The 23496-nt window shown below is 41.3% G+C and overlaps 1 protein-coding gene across 9 annotated transcripts in view; it reads right to left on the bottom strand.

Moving 5' to 3' along the window:
• The window catches only part of NEO1 (neogenin 1), a 259185-nt gene that overhangs the window by 9579 nt on the left and 226110 nt on the right, over positions 1–23496 (bottom strand). For 3 of the 9 annotated variants that reach the window (XM_050797720.1, XM_050797717.1, XM_050797719.1), the window contains exons 19-26: positions 22679–22786; positions 21239–21433; positions 20516–20548; positions 17067–17135; positions 12424–12571; positions 6989–7227; positions 6290–6382; positions 1966–2124 (exon numbers count right to left, since the gene is read on the bottom strand). In XM_050797720.1, coding sequence (XP_050653677.1) covers positions 1966–2124; positions 6290–6382; positions 6989–7227; positions 12424–12571; positions 17067–17135; positions 20516–20548; positions 21239–21433; positions 22679–22786 — 1044 coding nt within the window. The remainder of the gene's footprint in view (positions 1–1965; positions 2125–6289; positions 6383–6988; positions 7228–12423; positions 12572–17066; positions 17136–20515; positions 20549–21238; positions 21434–22678; positions 22787–23496) is intronic. The other 6 variants (XM_050797723.1, XM_050797718.1, XM_050797722.1 and 3 more) reach the window with 3 other exon arrangements.

Genomic DNA, 23496 nt, shown 5'->3' with positions numbered 1-23496 from the left:
TAAATCACAAGGGAGAGGGCTGGGTAGGAGCTGCCATGCTCCTCTCCAATCCCCAAACCCAGCAGGAAGGAGGAGGGCCTGATTTGATTGGAAGGTGCCTGCCATCCACTCAAGCAGGACCACATCCTAGCGTGTGAGATTCCTTGGCCTTAAAAATGGAGAAACAGGGTTGGGCACAAAACCTCCTTTCTAAGAGCGGTGTGGCGGCTGCTTTCTGGTCCTCTGTTCTACTTGAGACTATGTCCGTAAGGCAGACTTTGGCTCTCCATGCAGCTGGCTGGAGTAACTGTCTATCTTGTAAACCATCTTTCCTAAATGCAGGACTTCAAATTGGGATTTGGAAGGAGATAGTAGAAAGGTCAAATATATATACATATATATAAATAATACTTAATATTTAGTAGAGACGGGGTCTTGCCTTGTTGCCCAGGCTGGTCTTGGACTCAAGCGATCCTCCTGCCTCAGTCGCCCAAAGTGCTAGAATTACAGACATGAGCCACAGTGCTCAGCCTGGAAGGCCAAATTTAGATGTGAGTTCAAGCAGCATTCTCCAAATCAGGTAATAGCTTTGGGAGTAGATAATGTCAGGAATTATTACACACCCCTTAATAAAGCTTCATTTGATGTTTTGGGTATGTTTATGATTGATAAAAACTTGAAAGAATGGGGACCGGGTGTGGTGGCTCATGTCTGTAATTTCAGCACTTTGGGAGGCCAAGGCAGGCGGATCACTTGAGGTCAGGAGTTTGAGACCAGTCTGGCCAACATGGGGAAACCTCGTCTCTACTAAGAATACAAAAATCAGCTGGGCGTGGTGGCGTGTGTCTGTAATCCCAGCTAGTTGGGAGGTTGAGGCAGGAGAACTGTTTAACCCAGGAGGTGGAAGTTGCAGTGAGCCGAGATCGCGCCACTGCACTCCAGCCTGGGCGACAGAGTGAGACTCTGTCTCAAAAACAAACAAAAAAACCAAAGAGAAACAAAAAACTTTAAAAAATGGGGATATTACTAGGAACCCAAACTTCCAGCATAAAGTTTTGAGGTTCTTTTAAAATGGAACTCACTTGAAATTCCCTTATTCCCCAGAGCAGCAAAACTCAGTTCTATCAGTAACATAATAACTATTAATAGGCAAGTTTCAAATGGTAGAAAAATAATACGTTGAATATATGAGAAGTTGCTAGGCTTGCCGTTTAAAACTGAGGATGAAAATTAATTTTCAATTAATGAAGAATAATACTTACATCACTTGCTGTCCCCACACCTTCACTATTTCCTCCTTAAAACTTTGATAATGCGGTTTTCTAAGATTTCCAAACTGGGACTTGTTTGTCTAGCAACATGTTTCTTTAAATACACTGCAGATTGTTATGCTAATTTCCTGTTTCTGCAGAGAGGATCTATTCCTGGGCATCCCTTCCTAATTTTAATAATCCTGAGGTTTACATCAGGCACCCTGTGGTTTACAATACACACAACTCCACGTGGCTGGTGGCCCCACTGCCCCTTGGATGTTGTTTGCACTTTGGTCCACGGTGGAAGTAACCTGTATGTAACAGTTAACCTTTGGACCTACCCAACGTTAGGGTGACTGCCAGGCAAAGGCAACCACGAGTGTCTGAAATCACCCAGGATGAGTTTTCCTTTCAAATTAGAGGATTAAAAGAAATAAAGAAATTGGAAAAAAGGACTGAGTTAAAGTGTAATTTTATGGAACAAGGGATGCTTATGTGATTAGAGATACTGTTTTTACTAAAAGGAAACTTTGCACTGAATGTTTAAAACTTAAGTAGAAATATGGGGTGAATTTTACAGAAATAAATTTGAGTCAGTCACAGAAATGTTATGCTAAGTAAATAAAATAGAAAAATTCCAAATCCCTCTTCTAAGTAGGGCAAGCCCTTCCCCATTTCCGCTTGCTGACTCCTTTGGAATGGTTTCCATCTGGGCTTGATCCTCATCTCTCACCTGTGGAATTGGCCCTGTCTGAAAGGGACATGGATGTGCCAATGGGCCATGGGCTGCCCGGGTGGTAGAGATGACTGCGAGCTGGAGAAGCGAGGCTGCTGGAGTGGAAATGATGGTGAGGGTGATCGAGGGAATGGATGGGATGGGCACTAATCACAGCTGTGAATGAACACAAGACAGAGAAATGCTTAACACGCTTGCACAAACACACACAAATAACAGTTCAAGAGCAAAGTCACCCCCTTCCCACCTCCCATACAGTCCAACCACTCCCTTGGGTTTTTGGTGGCAGCTGGCTAGATCTGGTCAATTAGCCATTGATTTTTACATTTGTTTTTTAAAAATGAACATACTCTTTTGCATATGTCTACATATGTATAGAAAAAAAGGTCTGAGGAATACATACTAAAATGTTAACAGTGATTATCTTGCAGGGAAGAGTGGTCAGGATTAAAATAATATTTTTCTTTTGGCTTATCTGTATTTTCCAATTCTACTATAATAAACATGGATTACATGAGTTATTACAAATATCTATTTGAATATGTCACAAAATATAAATCCATAAGCCAACGCATAAATTGAGTTTCTATTTTGTCCTGTTAAAAAGGATAGAAAGAAGTCCCTTCTTTTTCGAGTATATTCCTAATTCATTCTGCCTTTGTTAAACCTGCTGAATTAAGCATTTAATGGGTATTTAGGCCAAATAAATAAGTAGCTGCTTAATCAGCTTTCATGTCTTAAAATAAATGCAAATGGAATTGAACTCTGATGGTCCCATCTAGTACTAAAAGCATGAATCACTGGCCGATGGCACCATCTTTTACTGCTTCTAGTCTGGGGACTCAGCCATACCCATCTGCATTTAGGAGAATAAATGGCTTTTTCCTTCTCACACTGGTTAAGGATTCAATTAACTGTGTTTAGCTAAAGAATCTGAAATTTCCACACATATTTCACATATTACTTTCTATGAAGACAGAGATTCCATGTACAACTTTCTACGAGGCTTCATTATCCATCTGAGATGGAAACAGATAAAATTAGAAGACCAGAGTCTTGGAATAAACTTTTCTGAGGAACTCCCTCGGAGTGGTTGTAGAAATGGTGCTTTTAAGGTCAAGATAACCAGCTCTACCCCCACCAAACAGGCAAATAGGCCAAAGCTTACTAGCAATACAGGGAATCTTTTTTTCTCTAAACAAAGGCTTCGTGAACTTAGTAATACAACTTACTTAACACTTAGTGGCCTATTGAAATGTCTTCTGTCCCCAGGGATCTCCCTAAAGTCTTTGTGGGGCTATTTAACATTACTCTGCTGAAGAGAAATCCTGCTCAACAAAACGGATGCCTTTACTTTCCAGCTATCCCTTGTCCTGGCCACATGCAAGCAAGCAGGTGGCATGACTGGGACCCCTGAGCACTGCTGCCCCTTCCTTCCCTCTCAAGGCCTGAGAACAGAAAAGGGGCTTTTCCTCAGGTGCTGCTCTTGGGGACCAGAGGCTCCAGGTTGTGCCTGAGAATAAAACACAACACAGGAAAGCTGCCTGAGGAGGGCTCTTGAGGTAACTGGGGAGTCGGCAACTCCTCTAGGGGAAGACAGGTAGTTTTTAGAAGTGGGTGCTTCAGACTCAGTGTTTTCCAGAATTCAGGCTGGGGTAGGGGGAATAAACCCGATTTTTACCTAGGAAAGTACAATTTGAGAGCATTTTAGAGCTCTCACAAAGGAAAAACAAAATTGACTTTTTTCCCTTTATAAGGCATTTCCAGTCTTTCTAGGTAAGTAAAAAAAATAAAGCAGTGTGAATGTGCTTGCCTAGGATATAGTAGGAAATCAGCAGCTTGTTAGCTGACTCTGAACTTGATACTTTGGTGCATGGCCCTGGATGGAGCCATGTCCCGGCACCAGCAAGCCCTTCCTGGCACTGCTCAGTCATTTAAGACCAGGGTAGGTGGGTGGTGGGTACATGGCTCCCGCATCATTCCAGGGTCTAGAGCTCAGGGAATACCAGCTTGTGAAACAGAACTGTAGTCATGTGGGTTTTAAAAACAGTATCTGAAAACCTAAACACCATAAGTGGATCTTACGGTTGCAGGTTTTTGAAAGATTCCACTTACCCACCCAACTGTTAAGGCACAAATTAAATAATATTGTATATTGGTGCAAACTCCTTTCCCAACATAAAAAAAAAAAGAAGAATGGTATCAACTGGACAACAGATCTTTTTTACTTAACATATTTAAAAGTAAAATACATCTAGAAATAAAGATAGCAAAATTTTTAAAGTTTTCAAAATAAGCCAGTTCAGGTAGGAACTGAAGTCTTATACAAAACAAACAAATAAGCAGTAGTGCTAGCATCTTCTTGATCAATCAGAAGCAACTAGAATGGATTAATTTACTCTTCTTGGGCATTTGTATCTTTAAACCTGGGAACCCCATCCAGGGCACCTCTTATAAGAGGGAAACCAGATTTTCCCCCGCGTGTGCTTCCAAGTCCAGGCCTTTCTTTCCATCAAGGACCACAAGCATAAGCTACTCTGAGCTGAAATTACCTATTAACAAATAAGGTGTTACTCTTTCAAAGACAATCTTTGTAATAATCTTACACGTTTGTGTATAGTGTTTGTGGGAGAGGGAATGGGTGTGCGGACATCCACATGCTTGGAGCTTCCACCAAGAGGTTGGGGATTTGAGGAACTTTTCCAAGTGCACGATGTCATGGTGCACCTCGTTGCATGTATGATATTCATGGCTATTATATCTCATCATTTGTTGACAGATGGCTGAGAATTCCCTCAACTGCAAGCCCCACTGTGCTAGCTAGTCTGAAAGGCTTCATTTCCTTGAAAACAGTGACAAGAGAGAGGACACAGTAGTTTGAAAGATTTGGTTTGTCCCACTGCTTTCTGGTTTAGTCATGATATTTAATTTATTTTGAATTTCAACTAGTATTAAAAGAGGCTCAGAAACCTTTATGCTTATCAAAGTGAGGCACGAACCAAGAATGAAAAAAGTTGTTTAAAAAATTCCGGCTGGGTGGGCATGGTGGCTCATGCCTGTAATCCCAGCACTTTGGGTGGCTGAGTTGGGTGGATCACCTGAGGTCAGGAGTTTGAGACCAGACTGGCCAACACGGTGAAACCCTGTCTCTACAAAAAACTAGCCAGGTGTGGTGGTGAGTGCCTGTAATCACAGCTACTTGGGAGGCTTAAGCTGGAGAATTGCTTGAACCCGGGAGGCAGAGGCTGCAACGAGCTGAAATCGTGCCACTGCACTCCAGCCTTGGCGACAGAGCAAGACTCTGACTCTGTCTCAAAAAAAAAAAAAAAAAAAAAAAAAAAAATTCCATACAATAAAACCTAAAGCTATTCTAAAATATAAAGTCTAATAATTTTATTTTTAAATTTTATTACTTTAATTTAGAGACTGGCTCTTGGCTCTGTTGCCCAAGCTGGAGTGCAAAGGTGCAAAATCATAGCTCACTGCAACCTTAAACCCTGGGTTCAAGAAATCCTTCCATCTCAGCCTCCTGGGTAGCTGGGACTACAGGTTGTGTGCCACGATGCCTGGCTTTTTTGTTTTTTAATTTTTTTTTTTTTTTGAGACCGAGTCTCACTCTGTCACCCTGGCTGGAGTGCAGCAGCACGATCTTGGCTCACTGCAACTTCTGCTTCCCAGGTTCAGGAGATTCTCGTGCCTCAGCCACTTGAATAGCTGGGATTACAGACATGCACCACCACACCTGGCTAATTTTTGTCATGGCTAATTTTTATTTTTATTTTTTTTGGTAGAGATGGGGTCCCACTACAACATTGCCCGGGCTGGTCTAGAACTCCTGGCCTCCAGCAACCCTCCCACCTTGGTCTCCCAAAACACTAGGATTATAGGTGTGGGCCACCTTGCTTGGCCTTTAAATCTATTAATTAAAAAAATAAATTCCATAGGTGCTCATTAGCACTGGTATCAGGAAGCACAACGAAAACTTGTAACATCGGGCCATCCTTAGCCCTAGTCTGGAGGGAAGCTTTCCCATCTCTCCTATAGAGATACGATGCACTTTTAGGGAGACCTCCCTATTCCCGGGGATCTGGAGACATTGGCTTTTCAGCTTATTTACCATAAACATAACGACGCTAGCCTCAAGAATAATGTTTGTTGCAAAATATGGCAAGTGTTTGGTACTTCCTCCTTCAAGGTGTCAAAGCTTTGGTAGATTATCTTTGTGTTAGAATCCAGTGAAGTCAAAAAGATCATTCATAGTTGTTCCCCTACATGACTGAACAGATTGGTAGCACTGAGGAAAAGAGAAGCTTCTACTTACGCTGGGGTGGCTGGGAGTCAAAGGGCATCATCATTTTTGGTCTCATTCCCCGCCTTCCAGCCAGTGTAGACATGCTGTCCTCTGACTCATGCCCTAGATGTTAAATGTGGAGGTTAGTTACCAGCATGTGCCCTATGCCACTGAGCAGCCTCAACAGTGAAACATTTCTAGTAGGGGATTCAGAATTCACAAACAACACAATGGGGACAAGACATTTCTGCAAGAAGTGAAATAAAGAGGAAAGTGATCATGAGAGCATCATAAGAGTTCCTGCTGAATCAATGTGGATGTCACAATGCTGCCTGCCACACTTCACAGAGTGTCTGAAAGAGCCTCCAGACGAAGAACGTTCTGAATACCACAATGCTAGCTGGAAGCCAGCTGAAGACACTGAATGAAATGCACAGACATGGGCTAGCTAGCAGCCTCAAATGCTTAAATATCACACTGCTGAAGCCTGATGAGAGACCTAAAAGATCTGCAAGATTGTCTCATTATGGGTGTGTACCTATACGAGTACCTCTCTCCCATAAGAAGCTAGCTATTCTTTATCATATGTTCCCAAATCTTATAACACACATTTCTCTAAATCTGATGTCATACAGGAATTGCCAAATGAAGGCAACCTCAGGGGGAAAATGATTTAAATGAAACCAGTCTCCTAACATTTGAGGAAAAAACCTACACTTAAAATGGTACCTCTGTATGAATTTCGCCTTTGATGGATATTGCTGTCCATGGAGTTGTCAACTGGTGTGATATCTTGAGAGTTGCGAGGAATTGGAGTATCAGTCATGATGGGGTTTGGGTCTGGAGACTTATCAATGGGTTTCAGCTCTAGTCTCTCATGATGGATCCAGAGATCTGGAGGTTTCACATCTTTGGAATTCCCTTTGTACTTATGAGAGCCATTCACTGATTTGCAGGCAGCTCGCTTCCTAGGCACGAAGTTAAGAGAAGCTTCTTAACTCATTTGAACATATTCGTCAAAAGGCTTGAGTGATTAAAACTGCCTTTCTGAGAGATGTTTCAAGCAAAGGCAAAAACTAAAAATATACCTCCTGCTCCCAACAATGACAACAACAACAAAAAGCTTGCTCCTGGGGAGAGTAAATGTATCTCTATTTTGTCCACACATATTTAGAGATACTTACCAGGGTTTTATGTTTGAATCCTGCCTTGTGACTACTTTTTTTGACTGTTAAAAGATTAAGATAGCATTTTTCATTACATAATCTCTAAACCAGAAGGTTCATCTACAAGTTTCCAATTAGAGCAATGTAGAAACATAACAATGAAGTAGAAGGAAAGTCTATGGCTTATAAACGAAGGAGGCAACAACCTTTTTTTTTTTATTTTTTTGAGATGGAGTTTTGCTCTTGTTGCCTAGGTTGGAGTGTAATGGTGCGATCTTGGCTCACTGCAACCTGGCCTCCTGGGTTCAAGCGATTCTCCTGCCACAGCTTCCCGAGTAGGTGGGATTACAGGCATCCGCCACCACGCCCAGCTAATTTTTGTGTTTTTAGTAGAGACAGGGTTTCACCATGTTGGCCAGGCTGTTCTCAAACTCCTGAACTCAGGTGATCCACCGCCTCGGTCTCCCAAAGTGCGGGGATTACAGGCGTGAGCCACTGCGCCTGGCCGGAACAACTTCGAAGACTGCTAAACTAGGACTACGAACTAGATGGAGTCAAGAATGGGGACAACAATGTCTACTCCTCTGTGTTTTAGCTTCTCCATTCACTCTCTTACTTACCCCTAATGAGGACATACTGGGTACCCAGTGTATGCCAGATCCTGTGCTAGACTGCTATGCCCTCAGAATTTTTGGTGAAGTGAGGAATACAGATGTTGAACTATTATTTTAAAATGTTCTGAGCTTACTGAAATGCCAAATGTTAGAGTAACTTCTTAAAAGTTGGACTTAAGCTGAACAGGAAAAACCTAGAGGAGGAAGCGACATTTAAACTAAGACCTAAAGGGAATAGAAAGTGCATTCCAGGTGGTGAAATCAGCTTATGTCAAAACCCTAAAGCAGACGGCAATGCCCTGGTGGTACATTATAAGGATTTTAAGAAATCCTGAGTAGTGGGGACATAGTGAACCCTGCAGAGAATGATGTGAAATAATACTAGAAAGGTAGTCAGGGACCAGATCACACAGAGCTTTTAGGACAATGCTAAGAGTCTGAACTTCCCTTTGTGAGTAATGAGAAACCATTAAATGGTTTTAAGCAAGAGAGTAAGGAGATCACTTTTGAGTTAAAACTTTATACCAGCTATGATGTGAAGAATGGCCCTGTGGGGTTGGGGATAGAAGAGGAGACCAACTAGGATGCTACTGCAATCTCAGCCATAACTGATGGCATGGGACAGTGGGAGCAGAGGCAAGAGGCAGATTTGAAAGTTATTTGGGAGGCAGATATGACAGGTCTTGGTAAATAAATGGATGTAGGGTGAGGTGGGAGTAAAGAAGAAAGAAGAGTACAGGATGATGTTAAGGTTTCTGGTTTAAGCCACTTAACATTGGGTTTAAAGCAGCAGAAGCAGGTTTGCCTGAAAAAATGATGAATTCTGCTCGGGGCATGCTGAATTTGAAGTGTCTCTGAGACATTCAAGAAGAAATGTAGAAGAGAAAACTGGGTGTGCAAGTCTGATACTCAGAGGAGGGAAGCCTTGGCTGGAGACAGAAATACAAGAGCAGCTGGAATGCTGAAGCCATGGGAGCAGATGAGATCACCTGGGGAGAACAAAGAAGGAGAAGACAGTAAGTCTAGGCCCAGGCCCTGAGGAATGTCTGTATTTGATGGCTAGGTAGACAGGAGGGCCTATGAAAAAAAACAAAAACAAAACAAAACATGCTGTTATGGATACAAAAGAAGAACACGTTTCCAGAAGGAAGGAACAGCTGACTGTGAAATGTTGTTGAGAGACTAAGATGAGAACTGAAAAATGTTCTGTGGCTTTAGCAATATGGAAGTCACTGGTGACCTCCACAAAAGCAATTCTGGTGAAGTGGTAGGGGCAGAATAAAGATTAGAAAGGACTGATGCATGGGTAGGGAGTGAACAGACATAAGAGTATAAGCAAGTAATCAAGGAAATCTGTGGTGGAGAAGGCAGGTTTGTAAGCAGCTGGTGATAAGGACCATACAGGGGGTGGGGGTAGGGGTAAGGTTGTAATTATAATTATTCCTTAATTATAATTAAGAAGAAGTTAGAGCACACTTAAATACTGAAGAGGTGGCCAATAATGAGTAAGAGGTCAGCTATGCTGGAGAGAGGAATAATAGCAGGTAAAAGGTCTTAGAAAAATGGAGGACAATGAGATTCAGGGGGTAAAGGGTGGAACTGGCTTCAAACAGGGGAAGTACACTTAGGAGGGAAGAGGAAACTATGATCACCAATGTAGAAAGGTGTCAGATTTGATGGCGGTGTGCTGAGGTCGTTCTCATCTGACAGCTTCTGCCTTCTTCATGAAGGAGAAGCCCAGCTTATCTGTTGCCAGTCAAGGGCTAAGGCGGAATGTGCTGAGAACCAACGAGGGTTTAGATTCTCTAAGTGCTCTGTCAATTTTGAGGTTGTAAGACTCTGTAAGCAGCTACCATCTAAATGAACCTCAGGTATTACAGAGGAAGAAAAGTAGCCAGAAAAGCTCACTTATATTTTTCAACAGTCAATGGAATACTTGCAAAGCAGATACCTGGGGAAGTGGGGGAGGGGAAAACCCTGTGAAGATCTGATACGATGACTTTCGACAAAGGGACCCAAATCTGTAGGATGTGCCAATACACAGAATAGAGCCTATTACCAACTCATATTCTTACTTTCAATCTGAAGACTGAGTACCTTATTAAGGAGGCGCAGGCGGGCAGATCACCTGAGGTTAGGAGTTCGACACCAGCCTGGCCAACATGGTGAAACTCCGTCTCTACTAAAAATACAAAAATTAGCCGGGCATGGTGGTGCATGCCTGTAATCCCAGCTACTTGGGAGGCTGAGGCAGGAGAATCACTTGAATCCGGGAGGTGGCGGTTGCAGTGAGCTGAGATTGTTCCACTGCACTCCAGCCTGGGTGACAGACTGAAATCCTGTCTAAAAAAAAATTTACTTTGAAGTCCTCCAAAGCACTAAGGAATTGTCATTTTGGTTTTCAAATTCTTTTAATAAAAGAACAATAAATAAAGATCCCAATATTTCTAAAACTAGATATAAAATCAAGTTCATAAAGACAAGATAAATATGAAATGTCAAATAAAGAGGCTTGAAGAAAAGTTCTAGAGTAGAAAAATAAATGTAGTCTTTGAGGCTTTAAAAATAATAGTTTTCCACTACTAAAAGTAGATGGAGCCGGGCGCAGTGGCTCATGCCTGTAATCCCAGCACTTTGGGAGGCTGAGGCAGGTGGATGATTTGAGGTCGGGAATTCGAGACCAGCCTGGCCAACATGGTGAAATCCCATCTCTACTTAAAAAATACAAAAGTTAGCCGGGCATGGTGGTGGGTGCCTGTAATCCCAGCTACTTGAGAGGCTGAGGCAGGAGAATTGCTTGAATCCAGGAGGCAAAGGTTGCAGTGAGCCGAGAACGTGCCACTGCACTCCAGCCTGGGCAACGAGAGACACCATCTCAAAAGAAAAAAAAAAAAAAAGGAAGAGTTGTAAGAGGCAGTGGTCAGAAAGATTATAAAAGAAGCCTCCATTTTCTTGGAAAAATGATACAGTACAAGCTATGGAAAGCTATTTCATTTGGGCAAAAGAAAGAGAGATTTAAAATATCACATAACCTACAAAAAATGACATAAAGTCATTACCAGTAGCAGTTACAGGGTAGACTGTACTTGCCCTGTACAGGTACAGTGAAAATGAACAAATTTATAATTATTAAATACATGCATCCTTGCCTTGGGCAGATCAAGTCTACATGGATAATCACATAAACATGAATTTCTCTTTCTCTAGTGGAGCAACACCCCCATCTTATGATCTTTCAAGATATTGCAACTAAAGTCATTTTATTATCTATATTATGGTATTGCTATTAGGAATAACTCAGGAATCTCCTTTTTTTTCTATCTGTCTTGCTAACCAGATATTTGAGTTGAATGTAATTTAGGATCAAGGCTTCTTGCAAGTGTAGGAGTGTATGGTATCAGCAAGCGTTACATAACTGAGCTCCTTGCTATCTGCACTTAGACCATTAGCCACAACCCTCAAAATCCCAGAGGAGTTCACGGCTAGCAGACATGTAGTCTCTCTGAGAAACGGATAAATTAATTATCAATGATCCTTTCCTGTTCATTAAAGCAACCCCACTCCCACCCCCACCCTCCACACTTGGTAGCACTTCTTTAGAAATATTCTTAAACTTAGATTTAGAATGACAGGCCTACGGTCTTCTTCCACCTAGGCTGGCATTTGTGCTGTGATACAGCCTGTGAGAATGCCCACAGACTCCTGGACATTGGGTTCACCGCGGGCATGTACAGACAGTATTCCAAAGGGGTGACCAGCAATGCCAGACACTTTCCACTTTCCTCACCACGTCTATTCTCTAGTTGGCTCTGTGACCCGAGAGGTTAAGCTAAATTAACTACATCTACTTGGCAATCCTGCTGGGTTTCCTGGCTTCTAGCTGGGTATAGCTAATACTAGGCACTGGCAAGAGGCTGGAGGGTAGGTGGAGGGTAGGTGTTTCTTTTCCTGCCACTGTCTGCTGGGAGGAGTCTGGCAACAGCTGCATGCCTCTAGCACTCACCTTGCTCTTGTCAGGAAGCCCTCTCCTACTGCTTCAGATCTCTGAAAACAGCTCTCTCCTCTTGCCCTTTCAGGCCCAAGGATGATGGTGTCTTATCATAGCTGCTAGCCTCTGAATATCCCTGCCTAGTTTTCCCTAACCCCACCTATGACTTTGTAAATCACCTCTTTTGAAATACTTTTAAATGTGCCACGTCTTTTCTGCCAGGACACTGACTGATACATGTAAGAGGAACCACTTCCCATTTTCTTTTAAAATATCTGAAATTCCTTTACATGTATTTTTGTGCCTTAACTTTGTGTACCACTCCATATACAGAAGTCACATGGAAGCAAAAGATCAGATGCCAAAAATCTAAGGGGTGCATTTGGGGCTTCTTACTTTTTCTGGTGAGAGGTGGTACGACGGGTGCAAAAGACAGCGATAATCACAACCACCACGATGGTGATGACGCCAACAGAAACAATTATGACCAGCAGCATATTACTGTCCAGAGGAGAGGTGGGGCTCCCATGAGGGCTGTTACTGCCTGCAGAGAGAGAAATGGTATATGTGTTAGTGTTAGAGAATTTAAAACTTGCATACTATCAAGCTACAGAACCATTAATATCTCACTTGAACTTCTTGATCATTGCTCTGCCTCATATAAAAGTGCTGCGTGAACATGGCTTTCTCCTCTAGATGATGAGCTCCTAGACAGCTAAGAGTCTGTCCTGTGAACAGTGCTCAGGACAGAGCCTGCTCAAAGACAGTGCTTAATTAAAGCTTCTCAAATTGTACTGAACATTCAAGAGCTTTCAAAGGTTAAGATATACTTAGACAGATAAAAGAGTCTTGCCTCTCTGGTGTCTCATGTGATACATAAACTCGTCTTGTAAAGCACCACTTATAAATCATTTAGTTTTCTGGTTTTCAAAACCATTTAAAAATGTTCATTCATACAAAGCAAAAGTTTTCCCCAGCAGACAGATATCTGATATTATAAAAATTACATGAAAAGTAAAGTCTGTTTTTATAGATACACAGCCTATGCAGAGTTAATTCTCTTGTTCAACTTCAAGAAACAGTAGGTCTGAAGTATGCCTTAATTTGACAAATACTGAATGGTTACTATGTGTCAGTCATTGCTCTAGGTACTAAGGGTGCAATGGTGAACAACAAAGATGTGAATGTTTGGTGGGGGAATGGGACAAACGACAAATATGAAATTATTAGTTAATAACGAATGGTGTGAAAAAAAGAAAATGAGGGGATATGATACAGAGTGTCTGGGTAGCTAATTTAGATTGAGTGGTTAGAAAAAGCTTCTCTGAGAAGATGGCATTTAGTCGAGATCTGAATAAGAAAGATCCTATCATACAAGGGGAAGGACCGTGAGGCAGGAACAAGCTCTTATCAAAGAAGAGAAATGCAGCCAGTGTTTAAGCAAAGAGATGCAAGTCAGAAGGAAGTGAGGAGGAAAAAGGGGATGAGGCTGGAAAAGTTGCAGAGGCTGGACCATTTAGGACCCCCTTTTTTTTTTGAGATAGAATCTCACTCTGTCACCCAGATTTCCTGAAGAAGGAAATTGAGATTTTCTTTTCCTTTTCCTATTATTGTTATTGCTGAAAGGATGAGGTCTAGGCTTTGTAATCTAGCTCTAAGTCTTGCTGTCTTCCATTTCTTGAAGCACGTTTCTTTGCTTCCCTACTCATTATTAAGTTATATATGCTCATATTATAAAATGTGGCAAATCCCACTACACATGTCTAACCACCAGAGATATCTGATGTCTTTCCTTCTAGCTACTCTCTCTCTCTCTTAACTTTCTAACAATCAGAGGTGTACCATAATGGGATGAGCTGCCTTGCCAAGTAATGAGTGTTTAGTTATTGGAAGTACTTAAGAGGCATCCTGCCAGCGTGGGATGCTGTGGAAGAAATTCCTACCATCAAAGTATGGCCTGGAATGTGTGTTCAAAAAAAAAAAATCTCTTGGCTGGGCGCGGTGGCTCACGCCTGTAATCTCAGCACTTTGGGAGGCCGAGGTGGGTGGATCACGAGGTCAGGAGAGAGACTATCTAGGCTAACATGGTGAAACCCCGTCTCTACTAAAAAACACAAAACATTAGCCAGGTACGGCGGCGGGCGCTGTAGTCCCAGCTACTCGGGAGGCTGAGGCAGGAGAATGGTGTGAACCCGGGAGGCGGAGCTTACAGTAAGCCAAGATCACACCACTGCACTCCAGCCTGGGCGACAGAGTGAGACTGTCTAGGTGGAAAACAAAAACAAACAAACAAAATAAATAAATCTCCTGAAGTGGTTCTCCTAACAATCTGGCTTATAAATTTATGTTCTAATCCAAACTTACACTCATTGTGGGAATCCCTTCCACAACGCCGGATTAACTGACCCTCCAACTTTGCTTCTTTGATTTTATAGACTATATCTAAGTACAGTGCTAAATCTGGGGCTGACTTAGAAGGGATTAAGAGCTTATTCTACATTTGGCTCAATCATTTTTATCTTTCATTTATGAGAAAAAGGTAAACAGACAATTTAAACTGTACATACTGACCTTCAATAAAACAACATTTTTATATTTGGGAAAGACCATCGTACTGGGGCCACTAAAATGGACCATACTGTTCATATTAGAGTAGGGTTTCCATAACACTGTCATTAACAGCAGTGCTGAACTACAGGGTTGGGTATTTGGTAGGGCAGGCATTGCAAATTAGAGGCTGGGGAGCTGAAGTATGGGAGGCAGGCAGAGGCGGAGGTGTTTCTTTCCTGCATTTAACTGACAAATTCTCATTTAATCACATCTGACCTCTAACGTGTGAGCTGGACAAAAGCTTTCTTCCAAGATACAGCAAGAGTGAGCTGCCAAAGAACAGTCCTACCAGGGACAATATATATGCCATTTCTTTATGCCTCATCTGGACTACTGTTTTTTTATTTCTTTCTTTTTTTTTTTTGGGGACGGAATCTCACTCTGTCGCCCAGGCTGGAGTGCAGTGGCATAACCACAACCTCAGCTCACTGCAACCTCCGCCTCCTGGGTTCAAGTGATTCTCCTGCCTCAGCCTCCTGAGCATCTGGGATTACAGGTGCATGCCACCATGCCTGGCCTGTAACAGCTTCCTAACCCCTCTTCCCTGACTTTATACTCTTAGCCCCCAACTTATTCTTCACTGTTATCAGAGTAGTAATAGTTGACAATAAAACATGGATGTTATAGAGTACCAGTCACGTCAGATACTTCACATGTTATTTGTAGGATAAAGCTCTTATTTCTTAACACTGGTACTTGAGTTTTTGACAGGCTGATTCTAACCTGCACTTTCAAGTCAATCTCCACCCTGTCTCTATGCAGTGTGACTCCTGGGGAGAGCAGGCTGTTTTATTAGCATACTGCCATGCCTCTGCACATGCTGATATTGCTTCCTGGAATGTTCATTCCCTTTCTTGACATTTAGCAATCTTCTAGCATCCTTGAAGATCCGGGTTAGACGGCACCTCTTCTTGGAAGCTTTCCCTTTATCAGGTAGTTTGTTACTCACTCCTCTTGCTCCCACAGCTTGTCACATACAGCCTGCATCTTTAAAAATGTGCATGCGGGCCCTGGGCGTGGTGGCTCCTGCCTATAATCTCAGCACTTTGGGAGGCCGAGGTGGGTGGATCACCTGAGATCAGGAGATCAAGACTAGCCTGGCCAACATGGTGAAAACCCATCTCTACTAAAAACACAAAAATCAGCGGGGCATGGTGGCGGGTGCCTGTAATCCCAGCTACTCGGGAGGCTGAGGCAGGAGAATCACTTGAACCCGGGAGGCAGAGGTTGCAGTGAACCGAGATCATGCCACTGCACTCCAGCCTAGGCAACAGAGCAAGACTCCATCTCAAAAAAAACAAAAACCTTTTAAAAACCAAAAAAAAAAACATGCCATGCATGAGTGAATACATAAATGAAAGAAAGACAAAGGAGTAATTACTTTCCCCACAGCCTTAAAAATTACACGGTGGACACAATATAAATGCCACATATGCACGGAGAAGAAGAAACTCATAAACAGAGTCCTGGAACCTGGAACATAATTATTTCTGGAAGGATATACATTTGTCTGGTTCTTTTAAGGCTGATTTCATTAAAGTCTGGGCAGTTCCACTTTTGATGTAAGTAGATAGCTGGAGACTAAGACATCATTGTATTCCTACAATTAGAATATAAGTTACTAGAGGACAGGTGTTTTTCTCATATGTCTCTTTCTTCCATATGTGAAGAGACACTAAGAGTCATTCCTAGTAGGTTTCCACATCTGGTATAGGACCCACTGCTTTTTTAGGTTGAATGCGACAGTGGGAAAAGCACAACCTGAAATGAGAAGCCCTGGGTTTCGATCCTAGGACTGCCATAATTAGCGGGTGGCCTCAGGCACATTACTTCTCCACTGAGTTTCTGAATGTATTAAATGGGAATAATGGTATCTGTTCTCCCTGCTTCACTGTGTTGTAAGAATCAATTGTGACTTCATGTGTGAAAGCAGCTTATACATGTTGAAGTTCTGTAAAGATGGGGGTGTCACCATCAAATTAGAAGACACCAGCTCTCAGGATGGCTAGGAGAGTGGAAGAATTTTCTAGAATTACTAAACTAAAAACATTGCGGTAAGTAGTTGTATTGCAAAAACTCAATGATTCTAAAAGCATTTGTTTGGTTTGTTTTGGATAGTGGGTAATCCTACTAGAGGGTTTATTTTTGAAAGCAAAATTCTAACTCTTTTCTAGAGGCAGTAGGCAACAGGATGAACAAATTGTTTAGGAATTAATCTTAAGTTGGATAACTGGGGAAACAATTTTATTTATGGGTCCTACAACGCATGGGCTTGGAGTAATTTGGCAAACACTTAGATCTAGTAGTAAAAGAAAATAGGTTAATATGCTACAACCCACCATACATAAGCTATAAAAGACATTTCAAAAATTTAAGCAAAACTGCTTCATGTCCATAGTAAGGAAAAAACATCATGGGAAGGGCTTTACCACTCATTGGAGGTTTGTAGTCGGATCCTAGGTCTGGCAGCCGGCTTCCTTTCCCTCCAGACCCTGAGGCTAAAGGAGAAGAAATCATGTCAATAATGACCCCACACATTTGGCGTGACAGTCCACTTCATAGCTAGTGAGTGTTTTAAACAAAAAACACAATTTTTAGTCTATTCTGTCCATGAGAAAATAAAGTAGCACATAAATCATGGGAATCTATAGTCTACGTGTGGAAAGCAAACTAAGGTAGAGTTTTCTATGCAATGAGGCATCTGAAAGACTGACACCCTTGTCTCACAGCTGTGAGCTGACTGTCACTGCTGTTTAGAAGCTGGGACAGCAGGTGCTATTCCTTTAGCTTGGGAAACAGTTCCCAAAGGACTGCTCAGAGGACTTACAGCAAAAGTAGCTTCTCCTAGAAAAGGAACCAAGGGGACTAATTAGGTCAATGTCTACATTAAAGAACTATACTCTTCCAAGGGACCTGGCTATGTGGATACCTAGCAGGTATTAGTATTGTTTAGATTCTTTTCTCAAATTACAAAGTTGTCCTTCTGAATATAAAGTTACCCTAAGCAGGAGCAGGAAGGTAAATGGAAGTTCAAATCAGGTTCTCAGTTCCTGCTCAGTCACCTACATTCAGGAGTGAAAAAAACAGTTTTCCTCCTAGTTGCTCAAAAAGACACTGTCTCCTAATCCATCATCAGGGAACATACTAAGTGAGGCTGCTGACCTCAGGCATAGGACCACCCTAGAAGCAGGCCTCAGAAAGTGCAAATATCAGTTTTTTTAAAAATGTTTATACTTGGTCTTGAATTTTGCTCTTCACATTTATAGGAAAAGCTGCTTGAGAAAAGCAAATACAAGGACCTTTTTCCAATAAAGCTCTAAGGTTTATACCCAGAAAGCAATATCATACTTCTTCTGAAAAGAGGTCTGAAAGAATTGCAAAGTAAAAGCTGTTTTATGAAGTTAACTAAGAGGCTAATACAGCACATTGTTTAATAGACTGACTGCACTTGCATATTGCCTCCATCATATACAACTGTTTGACTTTGGGCAAGTTGTTTATTCTTTTTGGGCCTCAGTTTTCTCATTGTAACAGAGGGATAATAATGGTATCCACTTCACAAAGCTGTTGTGAGGATTAAATGGAAATTTAATCCCACAAAATATTTTTAATACTGCCTGACACATAGTAAATGTTCCATAAATGTTAACTACTCCTATTACAAGCATAAAAAACCTTCAGGAAAGAGTATAATCTTCCCTTTACAGAGGCAGAGAGCATGAAGCTTCAAAAAACACTTATAAATGAGAGTTATTTCTACAAATAAAGCCTTACTAGAAATGTATAAACTAGGTGTTTCTGTAAAACATTAGAGCTAATGTCAAATACTTCTATAAATTATCAGGAGAGATATATATATATATACACACACACACATATATATATATAAAATGTATTTGATGAAATGAAAAAAATTAAAATCTGAAGTTTGTGTATGCAGTTCATCTAAGAGAATAAATCGAGTGACTAAAACAATGCCACGCTTCCAGAAGCTGAAAACCTACCAAGAGAAGGTAACAGGAGTTCTTTTGGTAGGTTTTCAGTTTCTGGAAGCGTAACACTGTTCTATGCTATGGGCATATTCTAGAATTTACTCCCAGTCCCTGGCCCTTTTTCCATTGTCCACACATATTACTTTATCTCCTTACTTCTAATGCCATCATTTCTCCCAAATGACACACACCATATATTAAGAGTCCAGTTGTTCCTCATATGCTTTTCACTATGACAAAGTCTAGCTGGTGGAGATGGCTTAGCACCTGCAAGGCTCTTCAGGTTTAAGTGTACTTAGCTGACAGACAGGCTACATTTAAGCCAAACTATCCAGAGCATTGTATTATGTACATAATTGTCAAAGAAAACCATTGCTAACAAACTGGATGGTTTATATTCCTATATTTCCTAACATTGTTTCTCTTGAATGTAAACTATGAACAAGAAATTCCAAGGATGAACCGAGCACCAAAAACATCAATGAGTAAAGAATTTTAAATACCAGAGGTGTCATGCAGCTAAGAATGGCACTCTGGCTATGGAGTCAAGTGAGAAAACAATGAGCCCATTTATATTCTGTGCATATATATATTATGGGTATTTTTATATTCCTGCACTTTCACACAACAGAAAGTATGTTTGCAGTTTCTCCAACATACAGCAAAAGACTCACTGAATGCAAACACGTTTCCAAAGTGTTTTGGAAAACTCAATACTGCAAGTTCTGACTCTTCCTTGCCATTAGCCAAGATCCAAATACCCTGCATTTCTAATAACTACTCTTAAACCAATAGAGCAATCGTTAAATTTACTTTTAATGTTCATTCTCAGTATGGAAAACATACTAGCATTAGCTGACTTCCTAAAGATAAAAATCACAAAGTATAGTTATCCCTCCACCATGGCAATTACAGTGGAAAGACAACTGACAGATGGTTTCAAGAATGGTGACATGGAGGCCCCTGTTTCCTAAGTCCGCATTTCAATTATTACTATTATTTTATTTACTTTTTTTGAGACAGGGTCTCACTCTGTTGCCTAGTGCAGTGGTGTGATCATGACTCACTGCAGCCTCTACCTCCCAGGCTCAGACAATCCTCCCACCTCAGCCTCCGGAGTAGCTGGGACTGTAAGTGCACACCACCATGCTTGGCTAACTTTTTTTTCCCTATTTTTTGTAGAGAGGGGGTCTCACTTTGTTGCCCAGGCTAGTCTTGAACTCCTGGGTTCAAATGATCCTCCCACCTTGGCCTCCCAAAGTGCTGGGATTACAGGCATGAGCCACCATACCCGGCCTAAGTTTTCATTTCAAATAGTTTCGATCTTCTTTTAATATGATAAGACATATTTAAGGGGAGAAATGAAAAAAGAGCTCTGAATTAAGTTTATGGTAACAGAATAAACAAAGCAGTAATTTAATCACAGAGAATCATAACATTTAGTGAGGTAAATCTGTGGGTTCTTTGTGGGAAGAGGAAAATAGGGTATTCACTGAATGTGATACAACTTTCCACTTAAAGACACTAATAAAATTCTAGATGCTACAAATATGAACAATTGGTATGATCGGTCTAATTATGACTCAAATGCCTATCGTTGTTACAGAACTTAGCACAAAAGATGATCTCATCCACACTTAAGACCAATCTCCTACAGCTGCAGGACCCAGTTTATTGACTCAGTTTTCTTCTGCCTGCCTAGTTAGCTTCTACACAAATTCCCCAGCTTTTCAGAACATGGACTCAACTCTACTTTGGCCAATAAATGTGTGGCTTTTAATACATGGTGCTGATTTTTCAGGAAAAACAAAAAACAAAAAACAAAAAAAAGCTAATAATAGGTCATAAAAGAAAGGAAAGAAAAGAGAGGCCATCTACTCATTTACCTTGATCATTAGGCATTTTATCAGAGGAGTCCGCTAATAGGCCAAGCACAGGGGAAGAAAAAACAAGAGCAAGGATCACAAGCTTTGAAGATGGGACAGGCAGAACTTTTTAAAGGAAAAAAATTAAAACCCCCACAAACTTCCAAACAAACTGAATCTTGACTTTAGTACTAACAGAAATTAAATTCACACAGGGCTTCCATAATTCCTTAGATTCAGTTCCCAGTTAAATTTTATTAGCCTAAGCTCACTTGGTTCAATGCTTTTATCTTCATTTTCTTCTCTAGGGTTTTATTTAAAAGGCCCTTTTTAGTCTCTTTTTCTCTATAAGGTCCACAAATAAGTCTTTCAGGTTAACAGCCTGCATGAGTTGAACCATCCATCACAAGAACACACTATTATTTCTCTATATGGGAACCAAAAGAATCACATCTGATCTGATTGGTAAAAACTTTTAGATCACTGCAATTCATCTGCCCCAAATAGCCTGGAGCCAATGTCCTCTTTTATATGATATGTTTAGGCTGGTAACCCGGGGAACACTGATTTGGTGGTCAATGAGTAGGTGAGGAATCATTCTGGGATAAATCTTCATACCATGGCTCACAAGCTCATCATTAAGACTTCATATGTTATCCACAGACTCTATATGCTCAAGTGATAGTGTCAGCATAGCCCCACTAAAGAGACACACAACAAAACCCTCAGCCTGGGGAGCATTACCTTTAGGTGTTCTGAATTGGACAGCTTCAGACATGGGTCCCATGCCCTTTGAGTTCCGTGCCTGGATTTTGAAGTAATATGGTGTGTCAAGAGTTAACTCTTGTATCTGGTGAGTCAGTCTGTTTCCCACAACAGGCTCTATAACCCAGTCATGTATCTCTGCATTCACGTCTGTACTGTAATATATGATGTAACCTGTCCAAAGGAGTTAATGGGAAAAGAAATATCATTCCTGCTTTTCCTTTTGCATTCAGTAAATCAATAAGCACCTATTATATCAAATGCATATTATAGCATAATATTTGAATAGTAAACCCTCAAGGGTCTACAATTAAAATAATGCAGTTTTGAAAACCAGGAATTGCCTGACAGGCTGTTTTAGCTCTCACCAATGTGATCTCCTAGGAACTCCTCGGCAGAGTCACAATGAACTGTCACCTGATACTTCCACCAGGTGGCACTTAATCCCCACATTGAGAAGGGAAGCGTCACAACCATGAGTCTATCTTACCCACAGCAAAAGGGCACTGCGCTGTTGCTGGTTTTAAAAGACAAAGTAAAATGTGATCCAAGTCAAGTCATGATTCATTCTTTCACAAAAGAGGCAAAGTCAAAACCTAAAAAATGACATAAAGACCAGGGTGTACAGAAAGAGACTCCTACTGAAAGCAAGAAGTAGGGCAGTGCTAAGAAACACTTTCCATTTCCTTAGGCCACCTATTCATACAAAGGAACTTTAGGGCACACCCCAGTTCCTCAGCACACACCTACATGGGGCAGAGGCACCAAAGGAAGTAGGAGCAGCTGAACCCCATCAGGCTTCCCTCCCTGATAAGGCTGAGGAAAGCAGAGTGTCCCCTCTAATGTAGAAGGCTTTCCTCTGCAAGTACAAGGAAAAAATTCCAGGTCCCTACAAAGGCCTAGGCCAGTTCACACTTTTAACTCTAATTATAAGAGCACAGGTACTTGAAGTAGCAGGTCTTGGGGGGTGGGGAAAAGGAATTCAATATCTAATTTTTTTTTTTTTTTTTTTTGTGGCTTCAGGGCATAAGAGCAGAATCTCTGTTTATTGGGTATTACTCTATAGAACCAGGGAGGGGGTATATAATTCTGAAGCTGTCCATCTAGGCAGAGACAGAGAAGAACAGCTTTCCTGAGGAAAATAAATGTCTACGAAGTCCCACTATAGCCAAAGGCTGTCTTGTGCCTCCTATCCCCAACTGCAGTCAGAACCACCAACATGCGACCCATTTTATGCCACTATGGGTAACCAGCACGGCCTCGCTCCAATTTCAAGGACCATCGTGACTCACACCTTCCCATAAAATGACCAAGCCAGCTTTCAGACTCCTGCTTCTTCCAGCAACACTGTACTCTCCTGGAATACTCCTGTCAGGCAGGAAGAGGGCACAAAGAAATGCACACTGGATTGCATCTTACCTGTAATTTTGCCATTGGCTTCGGAGGGAGGCTGCCAATTCACAATTATGGTCTTAGGTTTCCCCTCTTTACTCACAACAGTCACATCCTTGGGTGGAGAAGTTGGAACTACAAAATAACAATATTTTAAATAATTTCTGTCCATTTCAAATTAGTTCACTATTTCTTCAACCTTTTCCACTTGTAAGGCATAATAAAGGGCACAAGGCAATAAAGATAAAGCTTCCGGCTTCAAAGAAATCAGTCTATCAAAAGTTGCAATAAAAAGAAGAATATGCAGAGTACCAAAGAGGAAACACCATACTATGAAGATACAGAATTGGCATCTTGGCTGGGAGTCAGGGATAAACAGGATAATTAGGTGGGAAGTCAAGTGGCATCTGTACCAAGTACCTACTGTATACCAGGTAACGTACACATAGTATCTCACTTAATATTTGTAGAAAATCTGAAAGGCAGTTATCACTATCTCTGCTTTATGGATCAGGACACCAAAAAATTAGAGAAGTTATGTAATTTGTTCAAGATGACTTTTTCCCTGTCACAATGGATTATTTTGTCAGAATATTTTAAATTGTATAACAGTTTTCTCTCTCATTTATAGTTGGCTCTCCAAACCAAATATAACTTTTTTTTTTTTGAGATGGAGTCTTGCTCTGTCATTCAGGCTGGAGTGCAGAGGCACAATCTTGGCTCACTGCAACCTTCACCTCCTGGGTTCGAGTGATTCTTGTGCCTCAGCCTACCAAGTAGTTGGGATTACAGGTGCGCACCACCACATCCGGCTAATTTTTGTATTTTTAGTAGAGATGGGGTTT

This window comes from Macaca thibetana, chromosome 7, assembly GCF_024542745.1.
Source record: "Macaca thibetana thibetana isolate TM-01 chromosome 7, ASM2454274v1, whole genome shotgun sequence".
In the NCBI taxonomy this organism is placed as follows: Eukaryota; Metazoa; Chordata; class Mammalia; order Primates; family Cercopithecidae; genus Macaca; species Macaca thibetana.
The sequence above is the reverse complement of the archived record's forward strand: the minus strand, read 5'-3'. Positions and strand labels throughout refer to the sequence as shown.